Raw genomic sequence first — 24,200 nt, forward strand, 5'->3', positions numbered from 1 at the left:
TAAAGACCAGTGCTGCTCTAACAAAGTACTGTATTGCAGCTGTGAAATGGTTAATTCCAAGTGTTGCAATCCCTCCTCCCAACCCTATGTTTCTACCTAGTAGATTTGAAAGAAATGGAGCAACAGAATAACAGAAAGGACTTAAACAGGATTACTGGGCAATTATCAAATTTACTCAATGAATTGTTCTACATCCACAGCAAAGGCTACTGCACTTCTGGACAACTTGCTTCATGCTGCTGTGATGATCTTAGCTTCAGACACAAGATTACTAGCTCTTCTACCCTCTCATCCTTCTTTCCCACCTGTTTAGATTCTGCTGAAGTAAAAAGTTCTTGACAGGAAGCTCAAAACTCATAGAGAGGTCACCAAAAGAACTAACTTCTTCCACAAATACAAACTCCTATAGGAGTGGGGTGTTTTTTATTGAACTCTGAAATGATCAATAGTGAAGCACAGCAATAAAATCCAGGACTAGAATATTTAGTAACAGCCTGAAACACAGAATTGATTTTTATTGTCATAAGAATTTCACATGCCGTTTTCGCAGGACACTTAGAGCTTTAGAATTTTATTTTCATCAGCATAATTGCTCATTTTCTCCCCAATACATATTCATGTTCCAAATTGCTGTAAGTTCCTGATTTCTGAGAAGTAAGGCACTACAGCGTCCCTTCAAAGCAGTTACAGATTATCATAGCAGACACTTCCCTCTGAGATCTGAAGGTCAAGATTGCCCAAGGAAAAAAATGCAACTGATAATTGAAGGTATATCCAATGATGAGTAACTAATCACCACTGTTGCCAAAACAGCCCTTCTGGGTGATCTACTGTCAGACTTGAGAGGAAACCTCCAGTGCACAGAGAAGATTTAACAACTTCTTACATATGGAAACTGCTCTATTGTGGAAAAATTCCTTAAAGCTGCCTTTTCAAGCCAGGGAACAGATTTTAACCAGAATCTTCAACCATCAATGCATTCTTATGGCTCAGGACAAAGCACTGGATGAAGACCTTTACATTATAACTTTGGAATAGGAGTTGCAGCCACTGCAATGCTTTCAATTGCACACTCATCAGTGCCACGGCGGATTCTGAAGTAGCCATCTTCTCCCCATGAGGTGCCCCAGCTGTTCTTCACAATCCAGAATTTCTCACCACTTTCTGGGTCTTTACCATAGCCCACCAGTAAGACAGCATGATTGGTCAATTCAAAAGGATTTAAATCATCCTGCAGCCCAGTGTGATGGTAGATCCCCTCTTTATAAAGCATGAAATCATTATAAACCTCAAAGGCAACAGCCATTGGGCCATGCTGAACAAGCTCAAGTTTCATCAGGGCTTCATTGCAGCCTCCATAGAAACCACCAACATAGTGGTACTCAGACGTGTAGTAGTGGTAACAGCTGCGCTTGAAAAGGCACGGAGAGTCTTGGGCTGTGTAAGGGAAGCAGTCCTCTTCCACCACACCAAAGTCTTGGACATACTTTCCACCAATGAGATATGGGAAGCCACCATCACAGCCTTAACAAAAAAAAAAAAAAAAAAAGTGCTTCTTCCCTTCCCTTGGAAATTCTGTTATTTGAGGTGGGAGACTCTCCCACTTAAATCTTTCATAATTCTTTCAGATACAGTACTGAACACACGTCAGTGACCCAGATCATCCTGAAACTCCAGTCAGCTTTCTGAAACACACAGCAAAACTCACATCTATGGGAGCTATATTGGGCACACTAATACTTGGACCCTTTCTCATCCAATTGCTCCTGACAATCCCTGTCAGAAAGAACAGCTAGTTACATGCAGTACAAGGATCCGTCCTAACAAGGATACAGTCCTCTAGAAAGCATTAGTCATTGCTTTCTCTCATTTCCCCCTCCCTCTGAATATGCTACTGAATATGCTACTATTTAGTTCCATTCTTTCCAGGTAAGCATTGTAATCAGCTACCTTTTGAGCCATACTCGTTAGGTATTTCCCATCTCATAGATAGATGTAAAATCCAGTAACATCCTGAGCATAAGGGTGACTTCTCCTTATTCAATCCCATTGCTCCAGTGAGGTGGGCTAGACACTCTGTTTTTTGTTATTTTTTAATTTCAAATAAAATACTAAAGTATATCTTACCAAATACTTTATGAAAAGTAACTTGTGTGTGATAGGGAAGGGATGGAAGTTTTCAAACTAGTCTCCTTCTCCAACATTATCATTACTTGAAAGGTGTTTTTATATACACCATCATCCTTACCCTGAGAATACCGGCTGCAAGACACAACCTGCTGGGGACTGAAGACTGGTTTCTGAGTGTTGTTTGTGAGGATACGTATCCTCGCTTCCAGCATGGCCATGGAGGAAAACGCGTAACAGCTGCCACATGAGCCTGAGAAGGGGAGAAAAAGGAACCACAAGGAGCAGTCACTAACATAAAAAAGGCTAGTCACCTACCATCAGGTATATCTAGTACTAAAGTCCACTGAAAGGAGTTAAAACATACCAGACAGTGATTAGAACTTGAACACCAATAGAGCAAAAACTTCAAATCTTCATTTAGCTTTCATGCATGTAATTCAAACCCACTTCTAACAACTTCTCAGGGAACACTGAGCTTATTCAAGAATAAGAGGCAAAGTACTGCTCCAGTGTTTTTCAGCAGTAGCACTTAAGAGCTATCCAATTACCCTATTCCTCCAGAATGAACCTTCAGGGACCACATTAGCAGGGCTGAGAAGGCTCTATCTACCCTTCATGGAGCACATATGCTATGGGGCAATGAACTATTTGAAGTGAATGCTGACAATATTGTTCTTATTTCAGCCTACCAATGGATTTAGTCCTATAATTTCCAGTTGAAAAAATATTCCACCTCTACAGCTACCTCTAAAATAACTGACTTTTAAGAGAATAATGGTATAAATAGCATGTTTAATATAATGGATTCATCCCCGCTCCCCTTGCTTCCTAAGGGCATGTAATTGTACACTGGCTTTTCAGACGCACCTTAATTTCCCTTCTGCTTTCTGGCAGACAGTTAAGTCTCCTTACTTTCACATCAAAATTTAGTAACACTTCTAGCTTTAGGCCTCTGCACTCTCTAGTACCTTCCTTTCACCCATTAAAAGCCTTTGGAAATGGAATGACAAGCCTCACAGGAAGAACAATTACTTGGATGAGGTCTTATTTTATCCACTGATTGTCATCAAGGTACCTGATTTCCTTTTGTTTCCTGATGGTGGGAAAGTCAAATATTGCAGAGCTATGAAAAGGTGGGAGCCTTGAGGAACAAAACAAAATACTTTCTCTTGAACTGTGTAGGTGTATAAAAGCAGTGCTATTACAACAGCAAGACTTTGTGAAATTGCACCTTCACTCAGTTAGATGCACCTCTGAAGAGAAGGGACAAAATCAGCCTGAACAGCAACACTCTTTTCCCAGCAGGGCAAAGTGAAGCAGTGAAAGATGCCTCCCACTCACTGTACAGTTGCAGTATCTGAGATGGGCCGCATTGTAGAACACTTTGTTCCATTATGTGTGCAAAAACATGAAAAATACAATTCACTCAACCATTTCAGTCTGAAGTCTGCTGGATTGGCTGCTAAATTTCTTTTCTGTTACCACAGTGGTATTTATTAAGTCCACAAAATGACCTCTTTTGTAAGTTTTGTTTGTTTTTTTTTTAGAGCCTCAAAGCTAAAATTCTAATTTGATGGAGCAGAATGCATATTCCACAGACATTTAACATACTCAGCATGGACCCTCAGATTACATAAAAAGTGTAGGAAGCTATTTCATTGGAAACAACAGACTAGTTCTCATTTAGAGAAACTTTGCAACAGCAGAGAAAGGGTAAGTCTGGAACTGAGTGTTCAATTGTTTGGAAGATAAGAGAGACATTCATAGTTCACACCTTGGGACATTCATAGTTCACACCAGGAGAAAGTACAGGACTCACAATTACAGAGGACCATATAATTTCCTGTTGTCATCTTCCAGCGCTTCCACATAACTAGAAATTCCACAAGCCTTCCTATGCTGCTTCTGCTACCAGGAGTACAGCTGGCAGAATTTGTCAGAATAACTAAGTCATAAATGAGGGATTGGTGATTTAAGCCATCCCTTTCTCACCATGCTAATGTTATGCTCCTTTCGCCCAAAAGCTGCCACCAGATAGATGCAAGTTTATGGTGGCAGGGGACACATTAACAGAGCTCACTCCTAGCCCCCACTGTATAAACATATAATTTAGGCATCACACACCACAGTGCTATAAACATTCCCTACAGAATCAACACATACCAGCGTGGTATCCTTCTAAGTTCTTACCAGTATTTTATTTTTATAATTGGCTGCAATTTTCATAGTGACTAATATCTCTTCTTGTAACTAGCCAGTTAAGTAACACCTGAATTTATCAGGGTGATAAGATTTGGAGGCAGTATAAACAATTTTCATGGGTTTATTCATTAAAGCTGCATGATAATTTTCCATCAAAAGAAATCAGGGAAAAAATTAAATGTACATCAGTCAGTGTGCAGAAAATCACGGCTAAGATTGTTTGGACAAAACCTGACAACTTTGTTTTTGCAGGGTACGGTGGTAATAGGCTTTCACTTCAGCAAGTCAGCGCTGTCTGGACAAGCCAGTACCACCACCTATTTTGGTACAGCATTGTTAGCCAGGACTCCAACCCAGTTTCCACAGATTATTCACAGTAAAGGTGCAACCTGTCAGCTGCAAGACACTAGGCAAAACCTTCTGGTTAGCAGCAAATTACAAACTACATCAAAGGAGCTTTAGAACTTTGAATTCAGAGGTTTTATTTATTCATTTTTACCTTGATTCCGAACAGGGCTGACATAATTGACACCATTCACATTTCTCCAGTCCCAGGATTCTGGCAAGCTTGAAACTTTCTTGAGTAACTCGGGTGTTAGAGGTGCAGGCTTTGGTCTAAAGAGAAGAAAATGCTTTTGAAAAACATATCACACTCCAGGCAAGGAAACAATTACATAACACTCAGTTTTCATCTTTGGCTTCTACTAGTTGGACTTGCTTCACACTATGCAATTTAAAATAGTCTCCATCTAAACTGAGTGGGTGTCAATATGAAGAGATAAGCTTGAGCAGGATTCGAGACCTACTCAAATTGCTTCCTGAGGGAACTATATTATTAACTATCCACTGTTGAGGAATACATTCAGCGCAGGTAGTTCAGTTTGCAAACTGTAGTGTGAACTTCAAAGAGCTCTGGGTGGCAAAATCCTTTTGTATAACAAAGGGAGCAGGGACCTGTGACCCAGCTAGGTGACAGGACACTCAGAAAGGACCCCAGACTTTCCCACACTTAAGGCTAGGGGTATAAAAGCCCAGGGGCTCCTTTGCTTGTGGTCCCTCCTCAGAGGGACCCAGTTCAAACTGCTGTTTTCTTATTTAGTTATTGCACCAAGATCAAATTATTTTAAAGAACTGGATGTCTGAGACTCTGCCATGGGAACCCGGGGGTCAAGCAGATAAGGAACGCTCATGTGACTGCAAGTGTGGGGTGTGGCTGCAAAGGGGCCTCGGTCCCAGCTCAGGTGGTGCGAGTGTGACTGCTAGAGCGGCTCCTGGGTGGTCCAACAGGGGAGTTTCCTTAACATCCATGAGCTGCTGAGGTCAAGTACTTTTACACAGATCTTATGTGCTGAGGTAACTCTCAGAAACTATAGCAACACAGTTCTACAACACTTATTTTACTGCAATCACATAGTATGTAGAATATCTGACTGCAGAAACCATCTTGCCTTGGCAGCCTGCACTGACAGCAATTACAGTTTCACTTCAGGCACAGGCATGGCTTACACTGACAATTCACTAACTGCAGTCTCGCTTGCCATGGAGACTTCTCTGGAGCAAGTTTTTACTGTGACTTTTGAAGAAGTATTGAATGTTACCTGACCTCATCTACCACCTCCAGGCAAGTGATGCTCCTATCAGCAAAATAAGAGCTTCCTGTATTCAACTTTCACATAACCTGATGCTTGTCCTCAGTGCCATTCACAAACACCAGACTCTGGAGTCTCTTTGAAAGCAGGAGAGGACCAACCAAATACTGTCATGGTAGTGCATGGGTGGAAGAGAGCTTCCAAATGGGTTACTGTATTTAAAATCATCTACAAGGTGACTTCTATCTATACATCTGCATGATATTCCCATCAGCATTTTTATTCTATAGTAGGACCTTCTTCAACAAACATACGATTGCCGCAGTTTGGAAAAGTAAGTAGCATTCCTACTCACAGAAATAGCAAGAGCTGAAAAAGCAAAACTATGAAGATGCTAGGACAGCTATAAAGAAGGGAATCTTCAAACCCTAGTTCTCAAATTTTGTAGAGCATGATGTACCCATCCCCATTATCACTCTCAGCTAAGTGATCTGCAAGACCCTGAAGGCATTCTCAGAGCTACTTACATCCTTCTTCACTGAGACACTCCACTTCTGCTGGAGGACTTTTGTTGCAGGCGTGGCAAATTATCAAAGTAACCAGGGAATTTCCTCAGAAATCTTTGATACTCATGTTTAGGAGCAAAGAGCACTTCACAGCTTTTCAACTGCAATTATGAACTAGCAGAACCAAGATAAAGCACAAGCAGAAACTCTGACTGTGGCAAGTAGCTGATGAGCAGACAGGACAGCGAGATGATAACTGAGACTTACACTGAGATGATAACTTCTTCCCTGCACATATGAATTCAGCAGTGAGTTACGGGGCAAGACTCAAGGGTAGGTGACTCTATTTGTCCCAGCCGCTTGAGACAACAGATGCTCAGAATAATCATTCAACTGAAAAATATGTTTGCACCCCATGAACATGAAGTGGAAGTCCTTGAAACTTGATTAAATGTCTGAACTAAGCACAGCTAAGAGACAGGACAAGTACAAGCAGACTCTTGGCAGCAGTGGGGTTTGTTGCAAAACAAAGTCTATTATTACCTTGAAGCTCTGGAATAGAGACCCCCAGCTCTTTTAGTTAGTTCTTCCAGGGCAAAATTCTCATACTCCTCGTATCTTGTCGCTCTCCATGACTTCTGGTGAGCATTGATAGCATTTACGAAGTCAAAGTTGTGCACGTAACGTCTGTGAGAGAGTCTGAAAACAAAAGGAACAAAGTAAAAGAGTAAGAAAAGGACTGGGATTGAAACGAAAGGTGTTCTCTAAACTCAATATGTAGCTCTGGAAATGTTTTCTGGTCGGTACTGATAAAGAAATGGAATTACTGGATCAAGGCAAGGTTTCTAAAACTTGAGACAGACTAGATACAACCATCTTCCTTAGACATGCCAGTTTTATAATAGGGCTTCAACACAGACTGAAGGAGAAACTGTGATGCAACAGGCAAACCCTCCTCTGTTCTTGTGCATTCAGGTTTATTTCCAACATTATCGCTGGCATTAACTTTGTCCTCAGTACTGGAACTGGTTCTTATGATTTTAGCTAAAATCTCAAGCACTGTTATGAAACATTTTATTCCAGTAAAAGGTCATTTATCTATTGCTTACCTTCCCCTAGGCTTCTGGAGAGGTAGCTCGTTGATGTGAACATTGGATGCAGATGAAGAAATCTTGTGTCCTACGAAACAAGCCCAGTTGTGGCCAAGTACATCATGCACCCATCCTGGTAGGGTCTCATTGCAATAGCTGGTTACATTCTGGCCTTCCTTTTTGTACTGCAATGTGAAGAAGTTGTGCTTGTGTTGAGCAGATGCATTTGTTAGCACAGCCGTAGCTCCCCACCCACTCACTGCTGATTCTTCCTGCCTGTATTTCACAGGAAGTGGCCAAACACACTCCAGATGTTAAGAAGATGAAAGAAACTGCTATTTACCAAATAGCTGCAAAAGACAATTGGGTTGTGACTTGCACTTTTAGAAACAAAGTGTGCATTCCTATCAGTATCAACTAACCTGTGCTAATTATTTGGGCTCAACAGCTACTTTCTCAGTAAGATGTAAAACACCTCTTAGTACTCAACCTTCTCTTCAAGGCCCTGAGATTTCTTATGCCAAACATATGATAGTCAAGTTAACTCTGGATTGCCACCGAAGTTTGAGAAACTAAGACTCAAAGACAGGGAGGATGGCAAGTTTGTCATCCAGTAACCTCACAGGAAGACATGCACTATTTCTGTTTTAAAATTTATGTACTATTTATGCACTGTTATTGTTTCACAAGTCAAAACCAAAGTTGAAACTCCCAGCCACTTTTTTAGGTTTGAGCTGTCATGGCAAAGCATCAAGAAACAATTTCACAGGAACTAGCAAAATGAGACAGTAAGAAATGATGATCTCTTGAGAACAGCTCATTTAAAGATTGTAGCAGAGACTGCCACTAAAGCCTCAAGGCCTGAGTCCTAATTCAGCCACATGAGTCTTTTACCACTGAAGAGCAATAATTTAATATATTCAGCAAAATGTGTGTTCATACAACAGGTACCACTAACACTTTGCCCAGCTACATAAATTTTCTGGATTAGTAATTCTCTGACAACAGAATGTCTCACCATGGGGGTGTGTGTGGCTCTTTACTCATCTCTTACGGTTAGTGTTTTGTGTTACACTACAAAGGCACCTGAAAACCCCATGCAACAAAGGTTTAATTTTACTCTTCTATTCACAAAAAAAAAAAAAAAATCACTTACACAGAATTCAAGTTTCTTAGTCCAAGAAAACTTCATTAAATCTCATCTTATTTGAGCTGCACATGTACAATCCTAGCAGGATTCTGTAACTATGTTTCAACAAAATGTTTGCTCAGCTTCTTTACTGAAGAAGGTGGTGGCTTACAGTCATGGAAATGCCCCAAGATGGAAAAGATTAATTAAAGAGACAGGGAGGTTTGTGTCTATGTTGAGGTTTTTTGAAAAAATCTGGAGGAGAATTTACAGTGAAATAATTAGGTTTATCAATCAGCAGAATAAAATTAAAGGTTAATCCTCTGCCTGTTTTGGAACAATGGGAATTTGCTTTGTCCCCAGTCTGGAGGATGCAGAGACAAGATGCCTACACCCAGCAAGTGTGTTTGCTGGCTGGAGCAGGGTAGGGGCACTAGAAGGCTAAGCTTGTTCTATTCTTCCTATCTTACTGTGCAAGATTGTGCAATGTGGGAAATAACTACACGTGGCCAAATACCAAGGGCAAGGTCCAGAGATGACTTTTGAGAACACACTTTTCAGAACAGCAGAACTAGAAATCCAGACACTTCCAAAAGCAACAGGTAGTGACTTCACATCTAAGTTACTGTGAGATCACTTTTCTGGCTCTACATGATCATAGAAATTAACACCTGGTCTTTCCTATCTAAATGCTGCCACAGATTAAAACAGTACAGCTATTCTCAATAAGCATAGGCCTTAAATCTGAAAACCTGAAGATTATCAGAGGAACAGGCCTGCTTCCTGCAACAATCCTGCATTGCAAAGTGTTAATCTGAATTAAAACAAATAACACAGATTTGGGGCTTATCTTCATGGAAAAAAAGGCAATGAGTTATCTGCTAACTAACAAATTAAAACAACAACAGAAAAAGTGTTTTTCTCCTAAAAATCTCTCTCTCTTTCCAGAGACAAACTTCATTGCTTCTTTAAAGACATAGAGAGATAATCACAATAGCATTCACACCATTTGTGCAACTTATCTTTCAGAAAAGCGAATGTAGCGAATTTCTTACACTCTTCTTTCAGTTCACATGTATCAACAAAATTAGAAAGGAGGTGAAGGGACAACCAGTAGCAATGCTTCAATATAAACAAGACATAAAAGCCAACTTCAGACAGTCTGTGTAGAAATCTAAAATTAGGCAATTCTAGTCCTCTGTAGCTATCTTTTTGTAGAGTGCCAGACTAAGCTACTACTGAAATGACTTTGAAAAGTGGACATGGATACTTTGAGACCATAACACATGACTGACATTTGGATAAAGGAAATTTCAACTCCAAAAAACAATGTATCTAGGAAATGAAAATATACCTACATAAGGTCTCAACTGCTTCCCCCCCCCAACTTTTAATCGAGAACCACTGATGTAGACAAGCCTTCAAAAAAATCTCATCAGTGCCATAACAATGATGTCCACTGCTTACCAGAAGGTACACCATAAAATCATTGCTAAAACAACTTTCCTAAGAAATGCAGCATTTCTTATTTCTACTAGTGAAGGACTGACAGATGAGATCTAGGAAATTCGACTGTACCAGTTTTAGAGGACTGACTACACCTGCCCAACTAACAGCAAGTCATATGGCAGAGATATGGCACCACTGCACAAGCAACAACTGACTCAGGCGGATGTGAATTACAATATCAGACTCAGCAGAAGATGCCAGCACAGTACCTGAACACCCACAGAGCCCACCCCAGAACAGCATCTTTCATGGAGCCATACAACTGTGATCACCAGCAATTGCTGGACAACTGCTTGCACGCATTTCTCTGAAGACTTTAAAGATGGTTTTCATTTTTGAGTTAAGACCACTCAGCTGATAATTTCATCAGCTGATGAAATCTACAGCATTAACTCCACCCAGAGACCTGACCAATCTAGGAAAACTCCTTTAGAAAGGAACCCAAACTATATTCATAGTTCCAATTCTGAACTTTGAAAACAGTAAAATTTAATTCTATTTCAAATACATATTTTTCTCAATCCTGACAACCCATGTGGTTTTGCCTAATGCCAAAATTTAGCCAAGCCACGCCAACACTAACCTTCACATAGCTAAACTTCAAAGCTTGCTGTTAGGTATGTGAACCCAGGTAAGTTTTTCAGTGAAGTATACTTTTAATAACACCTTTCCTGTGTTGGTCATCATGACAATCTAACTGCATGTTCAATTCTAGTCCCAGTAAAAATAATAATTGTTTAAAGCTTTTTTAAAATCTTTAATCTCAGTAAGAGGAAAGCAAGAAAGGATGGAGACCTTATTAGTCACAACATTTTAATGAGAATTCAGCAGTGCCACATAGAGAGGCAGCCATCCCATCCTCTTTGAAATCTATTGTTCTCAATTTAAGCAATGCCTAGGCAATAAGACAACTTGAGTTCCAGGAGGCAGGACTACCCTACATATTAAACCTGGTGGAGAGACTTATCTCTCAAGTTTACAGGAGTGCCTATGCATTTTACTATGGGAAGCACACATTGAAAGAGAACAGAACTGCAGACTTGCAGCTGCCCTACTACACAAAAATACAGTAGATGATGTTACCAGAAAAAACTACTGCATCTTGCTACCCAATATAAAATGCAAGCAAATATCAACTCCAGGTGGATTTTCTTTACTTTAGGAAACATACTGCAATTCTGAGTTTTGTGCATTCAGATTTAGACTTTAGGAAAGCAGCAGTTGCTCACTGCCAGTTAAGCAAGCCCAAATTAGACAGGTTAAAAGCTGACTTTCAACTGATTTGCTGGATGATTAAATAGCATTAGCAACTCTAGCACTTTTACTTTAGCAACATGAAATAAAATGCATCCAGGTTTGGGTTTTTTTCCATATCCTGAAAACTTAAACATTAACTGCTGTCACTTTTCTAGCTTGTTTCTGTTTGTTTCAGAACACCAGTCCTTGATTTTAACCAAATTTGGGAGCATTGGTGAAGGGAGAAAAAGATATGACAAGATGTCACCAAGTCCATTTGGAAAAGATTAGTAACTTGAGTGGTGAAATATTCTAAAATCTATCTTTTTTTTTTCTTGCTGAAGTAGTTGTAATGTTTCAATATGGAAAAAAAAGCCAGACTTCTGGTATTTGCTAAAGAGCATCTCAGGAGTCTGAAGTAGAACCACTTTGCTTAAGGGACAAACAGTGAGAAACTTATGAGACTGTCTTGTCTCAAAGTGGTAGCCTTAACAATAAATAAATACCTCAAGGATATCAAGTAATTGAAACAAGTTGGCCTCAACTTTCCCTTCAGCCTCACTCTAGCTTTTTATGTTATGCTGTTCCTATTTCTTTTGCCATCCCTTGGGGGTAAAAAAAAAATATCGTTAAAGCTTTATATATTGCATAACCAAAGAATCCTTGTATCATCCAGAAGCACATGATCAAGCTTCTGCCAAGGGTAAGTACACTAACGTCACATCCAAGTTCAGTACAGAGATGTTTCAGAAGCACACATTAAACAACTTATTTTGTGCTAGAAGCAGAATGCAAGAATGCAGTAGGATGCTGCATTTAATTTGGCAAACTAATTATATGTACAACAATAATTAGAAAAAAAAAACCACTGTTAGAGCATCTTTATTTCAGATACTAAAGTAAACTGAGGAAAAAATAGGATTGATAAGCTCACTCAATCCACTCCTCTGATGTTAAAAGTCATTTCCCCACAGGCCTCAAGTGAAAGAACAGCTACCTTGTAAAGGCAATGAGACCCTACAAAAGTTTCAGTGGGTGTCTGTTTAGCAAGCCACAGGAACAAAAAGCTATTAAAAACTCCTTGAAACATGCACAGCCAAACAGGCTGTGTCCATATCTACACAGTACAGTATCTCTGATAAAGTCACCACTTAGACAAGCCCACAGCATTCCTGTCAGTAATTAACAGCTTAATTCTTTAACACTAGGAGAAAATACACTGGAGGTTCAATTAGCAGAAGTGGCACTTCTATGCCTGAAACTCACAAAGTACTGTATTGGCTTAAACACTGCTGCCCATTGTACCTGGCAAATCCTCCCTCTGATCAATCTCAGACTTGTATTTCTATTTCATATGTAATGCAGTATTTACTGGATTAAAAGTAAACAGATATGCACAGTTAAATATGTCACAAGCACTTTGTAAGGAACCACTCCCACCCTCCAAGTGCCCACTAACAGTTGTGAAATTGGGAGTTTTGCAGATAGACACACTGCATGTTGTTGCCTAATAACAGCAAGTAGCTGTCTGCGGCAAAAAATGCATTTAGTAAGTGCTGTGTGGTATTTCCTCATGATTCTTAGCAATAGACTTGCATCTTGGTAATCTGTTGTTCTTTTTACAGCAGCAAAATTATTAGAGAGGATAACTGACCTCGGCTCTAATCCTCCCTATGGTGTTTAAGCAAAGAAGTCTTTAACTTAAATATGTCTTGCTGATGAATTCCTCATTACTGAGCAATGTCCCAAACAAGCTTGCTATTTCTTAATACTGAAGGCAACTTCAAAACTAAGAATTAATCCATCAGCTTACAAAGGGCTGAGACACATTTAATAAGCACAAAATACAAGCTATTGTGTACACGACTACTCAGGTGTATATTTGACTTACTTTGTTTTGAGCAGCAAGATGAATCACATGACCACCAACTTAAACTATTCTGTAACAGTTTTGGTATGCTGTTTTAAGAGTACTTTTGCAAATCAATGCAACACATTAAATCAATGCAATACATGACATCAGTGCTTATGAGTCACTTGACTTAGTGCTCATCTTCTGGGGATGTATTTCACAAGGTATGGAGAGCAGCAGCCTTCAATGACTCTCAGCTGTCTTCAAGTTAGCAACTAACAGATCCATTTATATCCTAGAGCAGGCCACACTGTTTCTATGATTAAATTTCTCACATTCAGGAATTTGTTTGGTAATCAGTGACTCTTTTACTGCCTAGCATATTGGCTTGTAAAGCAACGCTATATTTCAGTGCAAAATATCAGGCCAAAGTCTGCTAGTTCAACTATATTCTCCTCAAATGAGTCCAACAATGACCGCTAAATCTTCCCTGCCAGAGATGACACTTCAAAACCAAGTTCATGGACAATTCTACAGCATACAGTGCTCCGCTGTCCTCACAGAGGCAGCAATTCCTGCCACTTTTGAGACAGGTCCTCCCACTGCAGGTGAACTCATACAGGTGTCCTGAGGTGTACTGAGAAGTTTCAGAGTAATTCTGCTCAGATTATCCTTCAGTGTCTGTGCAGTCTTTGCTGTATCACCTGCTAAACGTATGCGGAATGCGCATCACAGCAATATAATTTCACTATCTTATATAGATGAGAATGTCAATCAGGCGTTTCTCTCATACTTTGCTTCTGCTTAAGTACAAGACCTTGTCTTGTTTAAAAGATTGCATTCTTATTTTAAAAAATTCCAGTTATAAGAGTGCACTAGGTCTTGACAATTCATTTTACTTACAGTGGCTCATATAATGCCACATTTCAGATTTGTGAAGAAAACAGTGCTGTTAATGCAGGGATGTTTTGGTTTAGCTGAGCAGTGCTAACACAGCACCAAGGCCTCATCTACCCCTCAGACAGCTCTGACAGAAAATAGGCTGAGTGCATAAGAAATTGGGAGGGAACACAGCTGGGAAAGCTGACTCCAACTGACCAAAGAGATATTCCATGCTGAACAATACCATGCATAGAAATAAAGGCTGGGGAAAGGAGAAAAGAGAGCTCTTCAGAATCATGGCATCTGCCTTCTTATATAAAGTTGTGCACAATGAAGCCCTGCTTTCCTGGAAATTGCTGAACACCGGCTTATCATGGTGGCAAGTTGTCCTGGTGGCAAGTAGTGAATGAATTCTCCATTTTGCTTTGCTTGCATACACACACAGCTTTTGCTTTACCTATTAAAGTACCTTGATGTCAACCTACGAGTTTTTGCACTTCTATCCTTCCAATTCACTCCCCCAACACACTGATGCCTGAGTAGTGCTTTGCTATTTACTGGGACTAACCTACAAACAATGAGCATGTAAATAACTTCCCCAGTAGTTGTGCTAAAAAGTCTATACAGTCCTTTCCCTTACATGAGCTCAAATCAGCACAGATGGAAGCTGCAAGGCATTTGCAGTTAAACTGGACCCTTCTATGCAATTTCTGTTGAGTAAAGGTTCCAGTTCTCTTGAAAGAGTGGCTCAATTGCTTTTGTTGACACCTGAAAATACTGACTTTAAAATAGTTTCTGTAAAATAAACCACCTACTATGGCTCCTAGAAAGACAATTTAGAGCGAAAGTTATTTCTTCATCCTCCTTAGTACTAGCCAAAGTTAAGAGATTTTATGCTTGGACAAGGCCTGGATGATTACTATTGACTCACAAGATCATGCTTCCTGAAACAATCAAAACCACATTCATTGTTCCTGCCCAGGGCTGCACTCACCAGCTGAGAAGCCCTGCTGCACAAAGCATCTGTCTTCCAGGTAGTAAAGCCATCCTGCACACATTACTCCAAACCACCCTTCAGATTCATCATGCACTCATCAGGACAGCAGCAGAGCACTCCTAACAAGAGTGTTTTCTCCTGTCTAATCCCTGCCTACCATCACTGTTTTCAGCTTGACCTGAAGGCATTAACAGGGACTGAAGAGAACAGTATTACACCCCAAAGGAATAATTACAGGCAGGAGAAAGGTTCCTTAGATATTAGAGTAGTATTCTGAAATAAAATTTATACATCCCAGAAATCCTCCATCAAGGAGAACAGATGGCTCTAAAGAGTCCATGCATTTCACAACATCCGTAAGGAAAGATAAAAGCAATCTGGTATTTGCTATTTGACTTGGGTCCACAGAGCCAAAAAAGAATAAAAAAAAGGAAAAAAAATTCCAGGCTACCAGGAAAGTTCGTTTCATGAAGTTTCAATTGCTTTAAGCATGCTCAGAAGGGAAAGTAGCACCATCTGTAGTTTTTTCAGATAACGGCCAGTGTGGAAAACCTCTTCCCTCTCTCTGCTCCCTACCCAACCACTGATCGCTGTTTCCTTATGTTCAAAAATGGAAAGAGGAAATCCTTTATCTGATAATCCAGGCAAACATTACAGCCAAAGATAATCAAGTATCCCAACTGACCTATTGTGGCACCCACAGACTGAAGAGAAGCCTAACTACAGGCCATTCTGGCAACAGCCAGTGGTGTAGAACAGGTTAACTCACCTTAAAAAATGCAAACCACTTGTAGTCATTTATCACAATTTCAAAGCCTTGATTGTAAATCAAAGTGAAGAAACCATAGTTGCCCAGACTATCCTGAGCCACATCTAGCTTCTGAAGATTGACAACTACCTTGTTCTCCACAGGTCCTAAAAGAAAGAAACATTATGGCATGATTACTGTATGGAAGAGAAAACTAATACAACAAAATGTATAAAGGATGTTGCAACATTGCTTTTATTTCCAAGGATGCTAAAATACACTCGTTGAGTACAGTCTTCTGCAAAAGGGCATCGAGACGCTTCAGGACCTCCACTTACCTGTTAGTGGATCTACATGCTCATTTTTTCCACTGCTAGACAGTATCTGCACATTTTATTAGCAGCAGCACCAAACAGCTGACTGGGAAACACCAGCTTATTTAAACACTACTTGCTGTAGAGCTACAGAGGTGTTGGATGCTGTGTCATTTAGGCACTGTGTCTGCAATGACAACTCTTTCCCTACAACATCTGGGATAAGGCACCACTCATCCAACACTCCTTCACACCAGTGCTCCAACCCTACCACGCACCTCACTTCCACTGCTGGCACTGCCACTTGTCTCCTCTGATCAAAAAGCAGATGACACAGAAAAATGCGAAGCATCTACTATTTTTAAAATGACACTGACATGCAATCATTAAATAGTAACTACCCACTACTATTATTCCCTCGAGGGAAGTGGCATTTCTATCTCTCTGGATGCTGTCAGGCTTCCCCGACTGCCAGCTCTGACAGCATCCCAGGAGGTGCCCAGGTGTCACCAGCACTGCCACCCTCTCCTGCTGGGAGCAGCCCCTGCCTGGGCAGGCAGAGCCTCGCACGAAGGCACCTGTGAGAGAAGGGCAGTGAGCCGGCATGAGCCATGGGGCCCGTGGAGAGGCCTAGTCGAGTCCTCATCGGAACAAACCAGAGAAAACCGCACACTACGGCGGAACTGCAACAGCGCAGGAAGCCGCCTCGCCGCCGCCCATGCCGGCTCCGGGGCTCCGAGCACGGAGCGGCCGCTCCCCCCGCCCCGCTCCCGGGAACACCTCTCGCCCGCCCGCAGCTCCGCGGGGCAGGAGCTGGCCGGGGCCCGCCGCGCTCTCACCCGCCTGCGAGCAGTTGCCGTGGCGGCCGCCGGCCCGCCAGACGCGGAGCTCCCAGGCGCCCAGCAGGTCGGCGAAGGAGCAATTGGCCGGCGTGTCGCCCAGCACGGCCGCGGGCAGCGCCGCCAGCAGCGCCAGCGCCAAGCCCCGCAGCGCCCACCCCGCCATAGCACCGCGCCCGCCGCCGCCGCGCCGCTCAAATGCGCCCGGCCGCCGCCGCCTCCCCGCCCCCGGGCCCGGGCCCGCCCCGGCCGGGCCTCCTCCCCACAGGGTGTCCTTCCCGAAGGTCGTCCTCTTCTGTAGAGCGCATACACCTCACCAAAGGGCATCCCCGCTCCCAAAACCCACCTAACACCCCATGGGGCATCCTCCTGCTCAGCCCCTCTGCCCAACCCGAAGCCCCGGCAAGTCCCCAACAGGGCTTGTTCCCAGTGTCACTGCAAACCTACGTCTTGCTGCCCTGGAGAACGGGGCCTCTTGTTCGCCAGGGGTTTAGCAGCACAAAGTGACTCAGAGTTTCCACAGCAGCCACGCATCACAGCCAGGAAACCATGCGGCACGAACCCTGCCCGGGGTGTAACCCCAAAACCCTGCACCACCTGTGAGACCCTTGCACATATGAGCAGTTGACAAAAAGCACAGAAAAGCCATCCTGAAAGTAGAAGCTTTGGTGACCTGCAAAATCTTGCGTGTCCAAAAAGCGGAGTGTTTGCAGGGGATAGATGCTGTTGGGGACAGAGATGTCTCCACCGAACTGTGAGACCCTGGGTGCATGGCTGGGTGTGCAGGGAAGTGGCTCTTTTTCCATCTGTCTCTCCAAAAGCAAAATGTGCCTAATTTCACATTCCCAAAGATATATGTGCAATCTAGAAGGCTAAAGGGCTTGCTAATGAGTAGATATACCCTCATTTTAAAAAGAGTTATATGAAAAATAATCCCTTTCTGGGGAACAATAGGTGCATATAGTATGAAAATTTTGGCTATGAAAATGATGCACTAGCTTGGCTATGGATATAAATTTAAAATAAATGTTGTAAAACTGGTATAAATCTGCACATAGATGCTTATCACATATTTAAAAAGTGTAGCTTTAAATAACTCAGGAGCTAAACTAGGTTAAAACTATCCCAATCTATTTTTGTATTGATTTAAATCAGGAGATTAGGAATTGCATCAGTAAATTTAAACTGTTTTAAGTAATACATTATTTTAGGACCATCACTTTCTTTTTATGCCATCTTCTCAGCCTTTGGGGAAGGATTAACTTGACATTTTGCTGCTGATTCTTAGAGTAACCAGCTGACAGATGCTCTTACTTAGACCAACAAAGAGATAAAATCTCTTGTTTAATACAGTGTTTTCAGGATTCTAAAGCACTGACTTAATTGGAAAAGCAGAATTTCCTCGTGTTCCAAACAAATGCTGTTTCTGTTCACTAAGATTCTGTTGTCCAGTAGTGCTATGGTATTAAAAAAATAGTTCTAGTTAGTTTTTTGCAAGGGTAGCTGGACATGACATACAAGCTGGACATTTTTCTAGTCATGGCATACAAGTGCATGCACCTTACTGTTCCTGATCAAGCCTCTCTAAAGAGATGTGGCTATATCATCCTGTCTCTTTTCCTTACCAATGACTTTTTTTCTTCTGGCTCCACATTTTCAGAGATCAATCCAAAAGTTCCCAATGACCTTTTGAAAAAAAGCCTCTGTTACTGTTCTTCTGGTTTCATGTGCAGGAGCAGAAAAGGTCTGTGGCATCTCTGTCTCATCCCCATGCCTCTGGTTGTATGATCCTGCCTCTGCATTCTGCAGTGCTTTGAGTCTCAATTTTCAGTTTCAAATTGTAGCCACTGCAGGCTGTCATTGCACAAAACCATATGGGTTTCTCTGTAATTGCCTTAGAGTAACAATAGATTATAGAAAACAGAGGTGTATTTTATATAATGAGGTTGTGCCATGGTCATTGTGACCAGGCAGAGATGGTTCAGTCTGACCTATTGAGTTCACTCCAGTTCTACTCTTCATCTGTAACTTATTTCACCTGTGTAAGGTAAAGGCACTCCCTGTGCCTTCTCTCCTATAGTAATTCTAGGCTAATTACTTCCACAGGAAAAAAAAGTCTTCCTGGGTCAAAAGCGCTGACATATCTGGATTTGTCAGGGAAACACAGCCCTAAATTAGTATCGCCCTGTGTGTAAGACACATCAGATGGGACATCTGTGTTTGGTGGCAGGCTTGTCCTTTGTCATGCTGTTACTGCTTTCTTGAAGCCAAAATTTTATCACTTATAAGACCTCCCTAAAACTATGTTTTATCATTATATTACAAAACTCCCAAGGAGAGTTAGACAAGGAGTGACCAGGTCAGTATGATGATTTATTGTCCCCAAGGGGAGTGGTTGGTCTACTAAGCTCCTCAAAGCTATGGTATGCACTAGTCTTATTTGTAAGGTAATTGAAGTCACTATCACAGGGTGGGGGGAACCCCTCAAAAATAAACAGTGAAAATCTTCCCTCCAAAAGGTGAATAGCTTTCTGCTGGGTTAGAGAGTTGAATCAGCACAACAAAAGATCCAGGGCTCCTTGCTCACAGCAATCAGCAGTCATTGCATGGGGAAAAGGCAGATTTTCCTTCGGTGTCAACATGTGAGAGGATAGGCTCACCACATGTCGACTGCTTGTAAACAGAATTTTGACAAATAATGACAAATAAACCTTTTACTTCAAGACTCAGTCCTGGCCACTTTGACTTATCACTGTCTGTACAAGCAGAAGTGGTATGTGACTGTATAGTGAAGTGCTGTGGGAAATGAACTGGCTGAAGAGAGTCCTGGGAGCAAAAGTCCCAGGGGTGGTTGTTATTCAGTCAAGTCAGTTCCCCAGTCTGGGAGCTAACCATGACCTGGTGGCAATCAGCCGTCCACTTTACAGGGGAAAACACAAAGATTACATGCCTGGAGTGGTTCACAGAGCTGATTTTAGGGTGAACGAAATTAAAGAAAAAGAATCCTTGTGCGTAAGACCTACCCATGTATTTCAGTGGTATCTGTCTAACCAAAAAATGATATCTCCTTAAAAACCCTGCTGCACTTTCATTGGTGTGTCATCATCCCTATCTCTGATGAAGTGGTTAGCATAGTATAATGGGAGTAATTTTAAAAAATTCGGAGCCTAAACATAACTGAGGACTGCTTTTTCCTTTTCTTGTTTTGGAAAGGTGTGAGAATATGAGCATTTGCATGGTCCTGTGCAGGCTCTGAAATTAACTCCTTACTGAGACAGTAGGTGCTGTTCTGCAGGTGGCTTTGCAAGAGCAATGTCCTACTTATGTGCCTTTAGAATGTGAAGAGCTGTACTCAAAGACTTATTTTTCAGAGCATTAATTAATATATGATCATTATCTCACTATAAAATTTGATCATTTTATTTTACTGCAGAGTACTTACACCAGTTTAGCACTATATACTTCTATACATCCTGTTTACCTTGCAGCGAAATTGTTCCTGGCTGTTTCTGGAAGGTGGGTAGATAATATGTATTCATTTGTTGCAACTATAAACTTACCGTGTTTAAAGGGAAGACACTTGCTCTACAGAACAAATCAAGCAGTTTCTAGCGGCTATGTGAGTTAATTTTGTGAACAGAATGAACGTGATGTACATGTACAGCTTGATGTACAGCACTTTGTCCAGGAGATCTAAATTAACAACTGAAGTTTGCAGCTGTCTGGAAAAAAACTTGTTTTTTTTCAGAAAGTTGGTTTTAAAGGTTTTTCTGGGAATTCATTATTTATTTTGATGCAGGAATTAGTAATAAAACAAACAAAAAGAGTGTTGATTAATTCCATTCACTTTTTCTTTTTAGAAAAAAACATATATTTCCTCATATTCTTTTGGTGTTTTTTTATTATTTTCTTCACTGGCTCCAGTGGGCAAAAAGTTGCTATCCAAAGCCTAACTAAAAATAATCCTAGCAATAATAAATAGCACTGGGGTGGGATTTAAGCACAGACACATGGTTTAATGATCTGATCAGTTCTCTGACTGAGAGTATCATTCCTCTGAGGCACTGTAATATACCTGTCTGCAGTGCAGCATAGTGAGATGCACAAGGAAAATTATACAGCTTAATAGAAAATCCACAAAACAAAAGGGAAAGAAAGAAGAATAATAGGAGGGTAACTTAAATGCAGATCAATTCACGAAGCTGGGCTTTAGCACATCTCCAAACCAGTTGTGTTAGTCCACCTGGAAGACCATCCTGCTGAAGCACAGGGCTGGGAAAAATTGGATGTAGGGGAAAAGAGTCTCTGTTCACTGCAATTGCTGTGGAAGCACCCAAATTGTAGAAAGATGTCAGCAGAGTTTGGCTTTTTTTCCACAGCACACTGCAAAGTTGAAAATCCTAGTGGAATCCAATTCTATAAGTCAAACATAAATATCACCTTTCAGTTAGTTTGCCTGGCTTTTGTCCACTGAGGACATTTTTTCTGCTAACTTTTTTTCTGAAAGATGATACGCAGAATACTTGTCTGCATAGCCTGTGTATATATGTGTTTGTGTGCACAAATATAAGTGCTTTGTTCCTGGAAAAACATGTTATAATTTAAATGGTGGTTTTTTTCCTCCTATTTAAAAACTTAGGAAATTTATTGAAAGCTTCCTGGAAACTATTGCTTTGTTTATTGTAATGACTGTTAAAGTAACAGTGTTAATTCCATGTTGTTTAAGACACTATTGAAATATCTAGATCATGTTCCAGTTTGGGTAGAGTAACAGAAAATATCACTGTAATTAAAATCAACATGAAAATCCTATTATCTTCAAAACTTCCAGGAATGTAATAAGTAAGTTCAAATATAAAGAAACTTGACTTTAAAAAATTTCTTTCCTTCAGGTATTTAGATGTGAAGAATATTAGGACATCAAGAAATCAAGGTGTCAGCTGGAAGATTTTGGAGTGATAACTTACAGAAAGATGTAAGTGAAGTGCTGAGAGTTCACAATCACCCCATAGCACATCATGCATGTACTGGAAGACATAAGCTGGTATTGAATAGATGGTGACCTCTTGGAGAGTCCTCCAGCCCTGTGGTTCACTGAAAGAAGATGAAGAAGATCAAAAAAATGTAAGCAACCTCAGAGTTGTCTCATCTGAAAGACATACCATTTTTCAGAAATATCTCATCTCAAAAATGAACAGTTTTTCTGTCTGTATGCTTAGTACCTATCAGCATTTTAATCTTCAAAGAGTAAAGGATTTTACAAACCTGTAATAATTAAATATCTACACATCCCATAGCAAAACACTAATATTTCCACTGTTAGGAACTGGAAAATAATAGAGAGAAGTTAAATTAATTTAGTGTCTTGGAAGCTGATTTTACAATGTGTAGATCAGATAGGAAATTGAATGGCCACAAAAAGTAGAAATTCTGATAGCAATATAGCTGTATCATGTTGAAATAAAATAAGAAAATCCGTTATACTTAGGCTTTCCAGTCGACTTTCAAATAGTCAAACAATTAAGATGGTAACTCATTTCCCTTTCCTGGGGTGTGTTTGCAGTTTGATGTTCGGCTTTAGCTGGTGTAATTGCAGGCTGCCAAAGCAAAAAACAGTCTTGCTCTGCCTCCTCCTACCTCTTCCATCAGACCCAGCAGGTGCTTTTGTGGCCTCAAAGGCAGAGACTGAGCAGTCACAGGCAAGCAAGGTGACCAGACAAAAAAAAAAAAAAAAAAAAAAACCAAAACCCTAGCATGCTCTCACAAAAAAACCAAACCAAACCAAACCAAACCAAAACAACAAAAAACCAAGTATTTTTCTATTGCATCAGATCACTGAACCCATGTCTAAACAATCTCTGAGCACAATGGAAGGCAGGAGCAGGAGGGCAACAGCAGCATCTCTTTCACTACCATAACAGTAGTGGAATTGAACTACGCTCCATAACAGGGCTAATTAAGTAATGATCTAACCATTTCTCCCAGTCTTCTGGCAGGTTTTCTTATTCTGAGATGCAAGTCAGCAGTTTGCTAAAATCACTTATTTAGGTATTTAGGTACATGGTTCTTCCTATTCCAGGCAAAAAGGTCATCCATCCACTTCACCTTGAGGTGAGGTTTATGTCCCAGCTCTTGAGAGGTGCTCTGCTGTCCATTGCAAAACCAACTCAGTTTTGTGCCATGGAGTTTGAGTGCTGCCTCAATTGTGGCCATGCAAGGTGTGGTCATAGCACCCAGAAGGCTGACTTAGTGCTCTCTCTGCCCTGCTGAGCATCTGCAGAAGTCAGTGACAAGGACATTCTCAATGCAGCAAGGTGGGTCCACAAGGTATTTCCAATGCACCACAGGCTGTTACTGCCCAGTAGGAGCTGGGGAACAGCCGACAGTCAAGTGTAATTTCTCTATCAATTGCTAAAGTGAGATGAAACAAGGTAAGCTCCCACTCAAAATCTCTCTATTCTCTGTTAATTGCTATGTATTGCTGCCTGTAGGCCATGAGAAACTTTCAAGAGCTGAATCAGGTATGCTCTTATTTGAGGAAGAGTGAAAACCAAAAGATATTTGTGATCAGAAATGCTTAGCAGCCATCCTTTCTATTATTACTATCTCTAATTCAGCTGAAGACCTGCCTAGTTTTGAAATAGATCTGCAGGGGGTGAATACACATATGCAACTGGCTGTTGTGACTTTGTGGTGTGACGTCCAAGTTAAATGCCAGTTAAACTATGAGTGTACCAAAGAACTGTGCCAAGTATTTGGTATTATTTTTCCACACTGAGTTTTGAAAACAAACACTGAATGTTTTTCTTTTCTTTTTTTTTTTCTTTTTACTTATTCCCTTGTTACTCCAAGATGCCTGAGGATTATACAATCAATGCATTTTAAAAATGTGTCAAGAGCTTGTCAGTTTGTAGCATGTTTTTCTGAAATGCTGGCAACCGAAAATATTCCAATTTTTGATCAGACCTGAAGTCTGGCAGGAATGAAATATAATGTCCTCTCCCAGAAAACTTTTTGTTGCTGTCTCCCTGTTTATCACTAACTTAATTTTCTAATTGTTTTTCACTCCTTTGTTATCAGGCCACAAAAAAACCCCAGTCTGTCTTCTACTCTTTCTCTTTCACCTTGTTTTACATATGAAATTAAAAAGCTTCTTATCTGAGACTGTTCCTTAGC

At 40.9% G+C, this 24,200-nt stretch overlaps 1 protein-coding gene across 1 annotated transcript; it reads right to left on the reverse strand.

Annotated features, from left to right (window-relative positions):
- Window positions 1–482: 482 nt before the first annotated feature.
- CTSC (cathepsin C) lies at window positions 483–17,200 on the reverse strand. The gene is made up of 7 exons (XM_053936332.1): window positions 17,025–17,200; window positions 15,893–16,038; window positions 7,537–7,703; window positions 6,971–7,126; window positions 4,832–4,947; window positions 2,249–2,380; window positions 483–1,524 (listed from the first exon to the last, which is right to left on the reverse strand). The coding sequence occupies exons 1-7, from the start codon at window positions 17,188–17,190 to the stop codon at window positions 1,022–1,024; spliced, it is 1,386 nt and encodes a 461-aa protein (XP_053792307.1). The 5' UTR covers window positions 17,191–17,200; the 3' UTR covers window positions 483–1,021.
- Between the last annotated feature and the right edge of the window lie 7,000 nt (window positions 17,201–24,200).

The sequence above is a fragment of the Vidua chalybeata genome, chromosome 2, assembly GCF_026979565.1.
Source record: "Vidua chalybeata isolate OUT-0048 chromosome 2, bVidCha1 merged haplotype, whole genome shotgun sequence".
NCBI classification, from domain to species: domain Eukaryota; kingdom Metazoa; phylum Chordata; class Aves; order Passeriformes; family Viduidae; genus Vidua; species Vidua chalybeata.

Bases quoted from the DNA above. Each gene is read 5' to 3' on its own strand.
- CTSC (XM_053936332.1), bottom strand. From the start codon at position 17,190: ATGGCGGGGTGGGCGCTGCGGGGCTTGGCGCTGGCGCTGCTGGCGGCG. The intron at 16,039-17,024 runs GTGAGAGCGCGG...TCTTTCTTTTAG, and splicing joins CGGCAACTGCTCGCAGGCGG to GACCTGTGGAGAACAAGGTA. The intron at 1,525-2,248 runs GTAAGGATGATG...TTTTTTGTTAAG, and splicing joins TTGCAGCCGGTATTCTCAGG to GCTGTGATGGTGGCTTCCCA.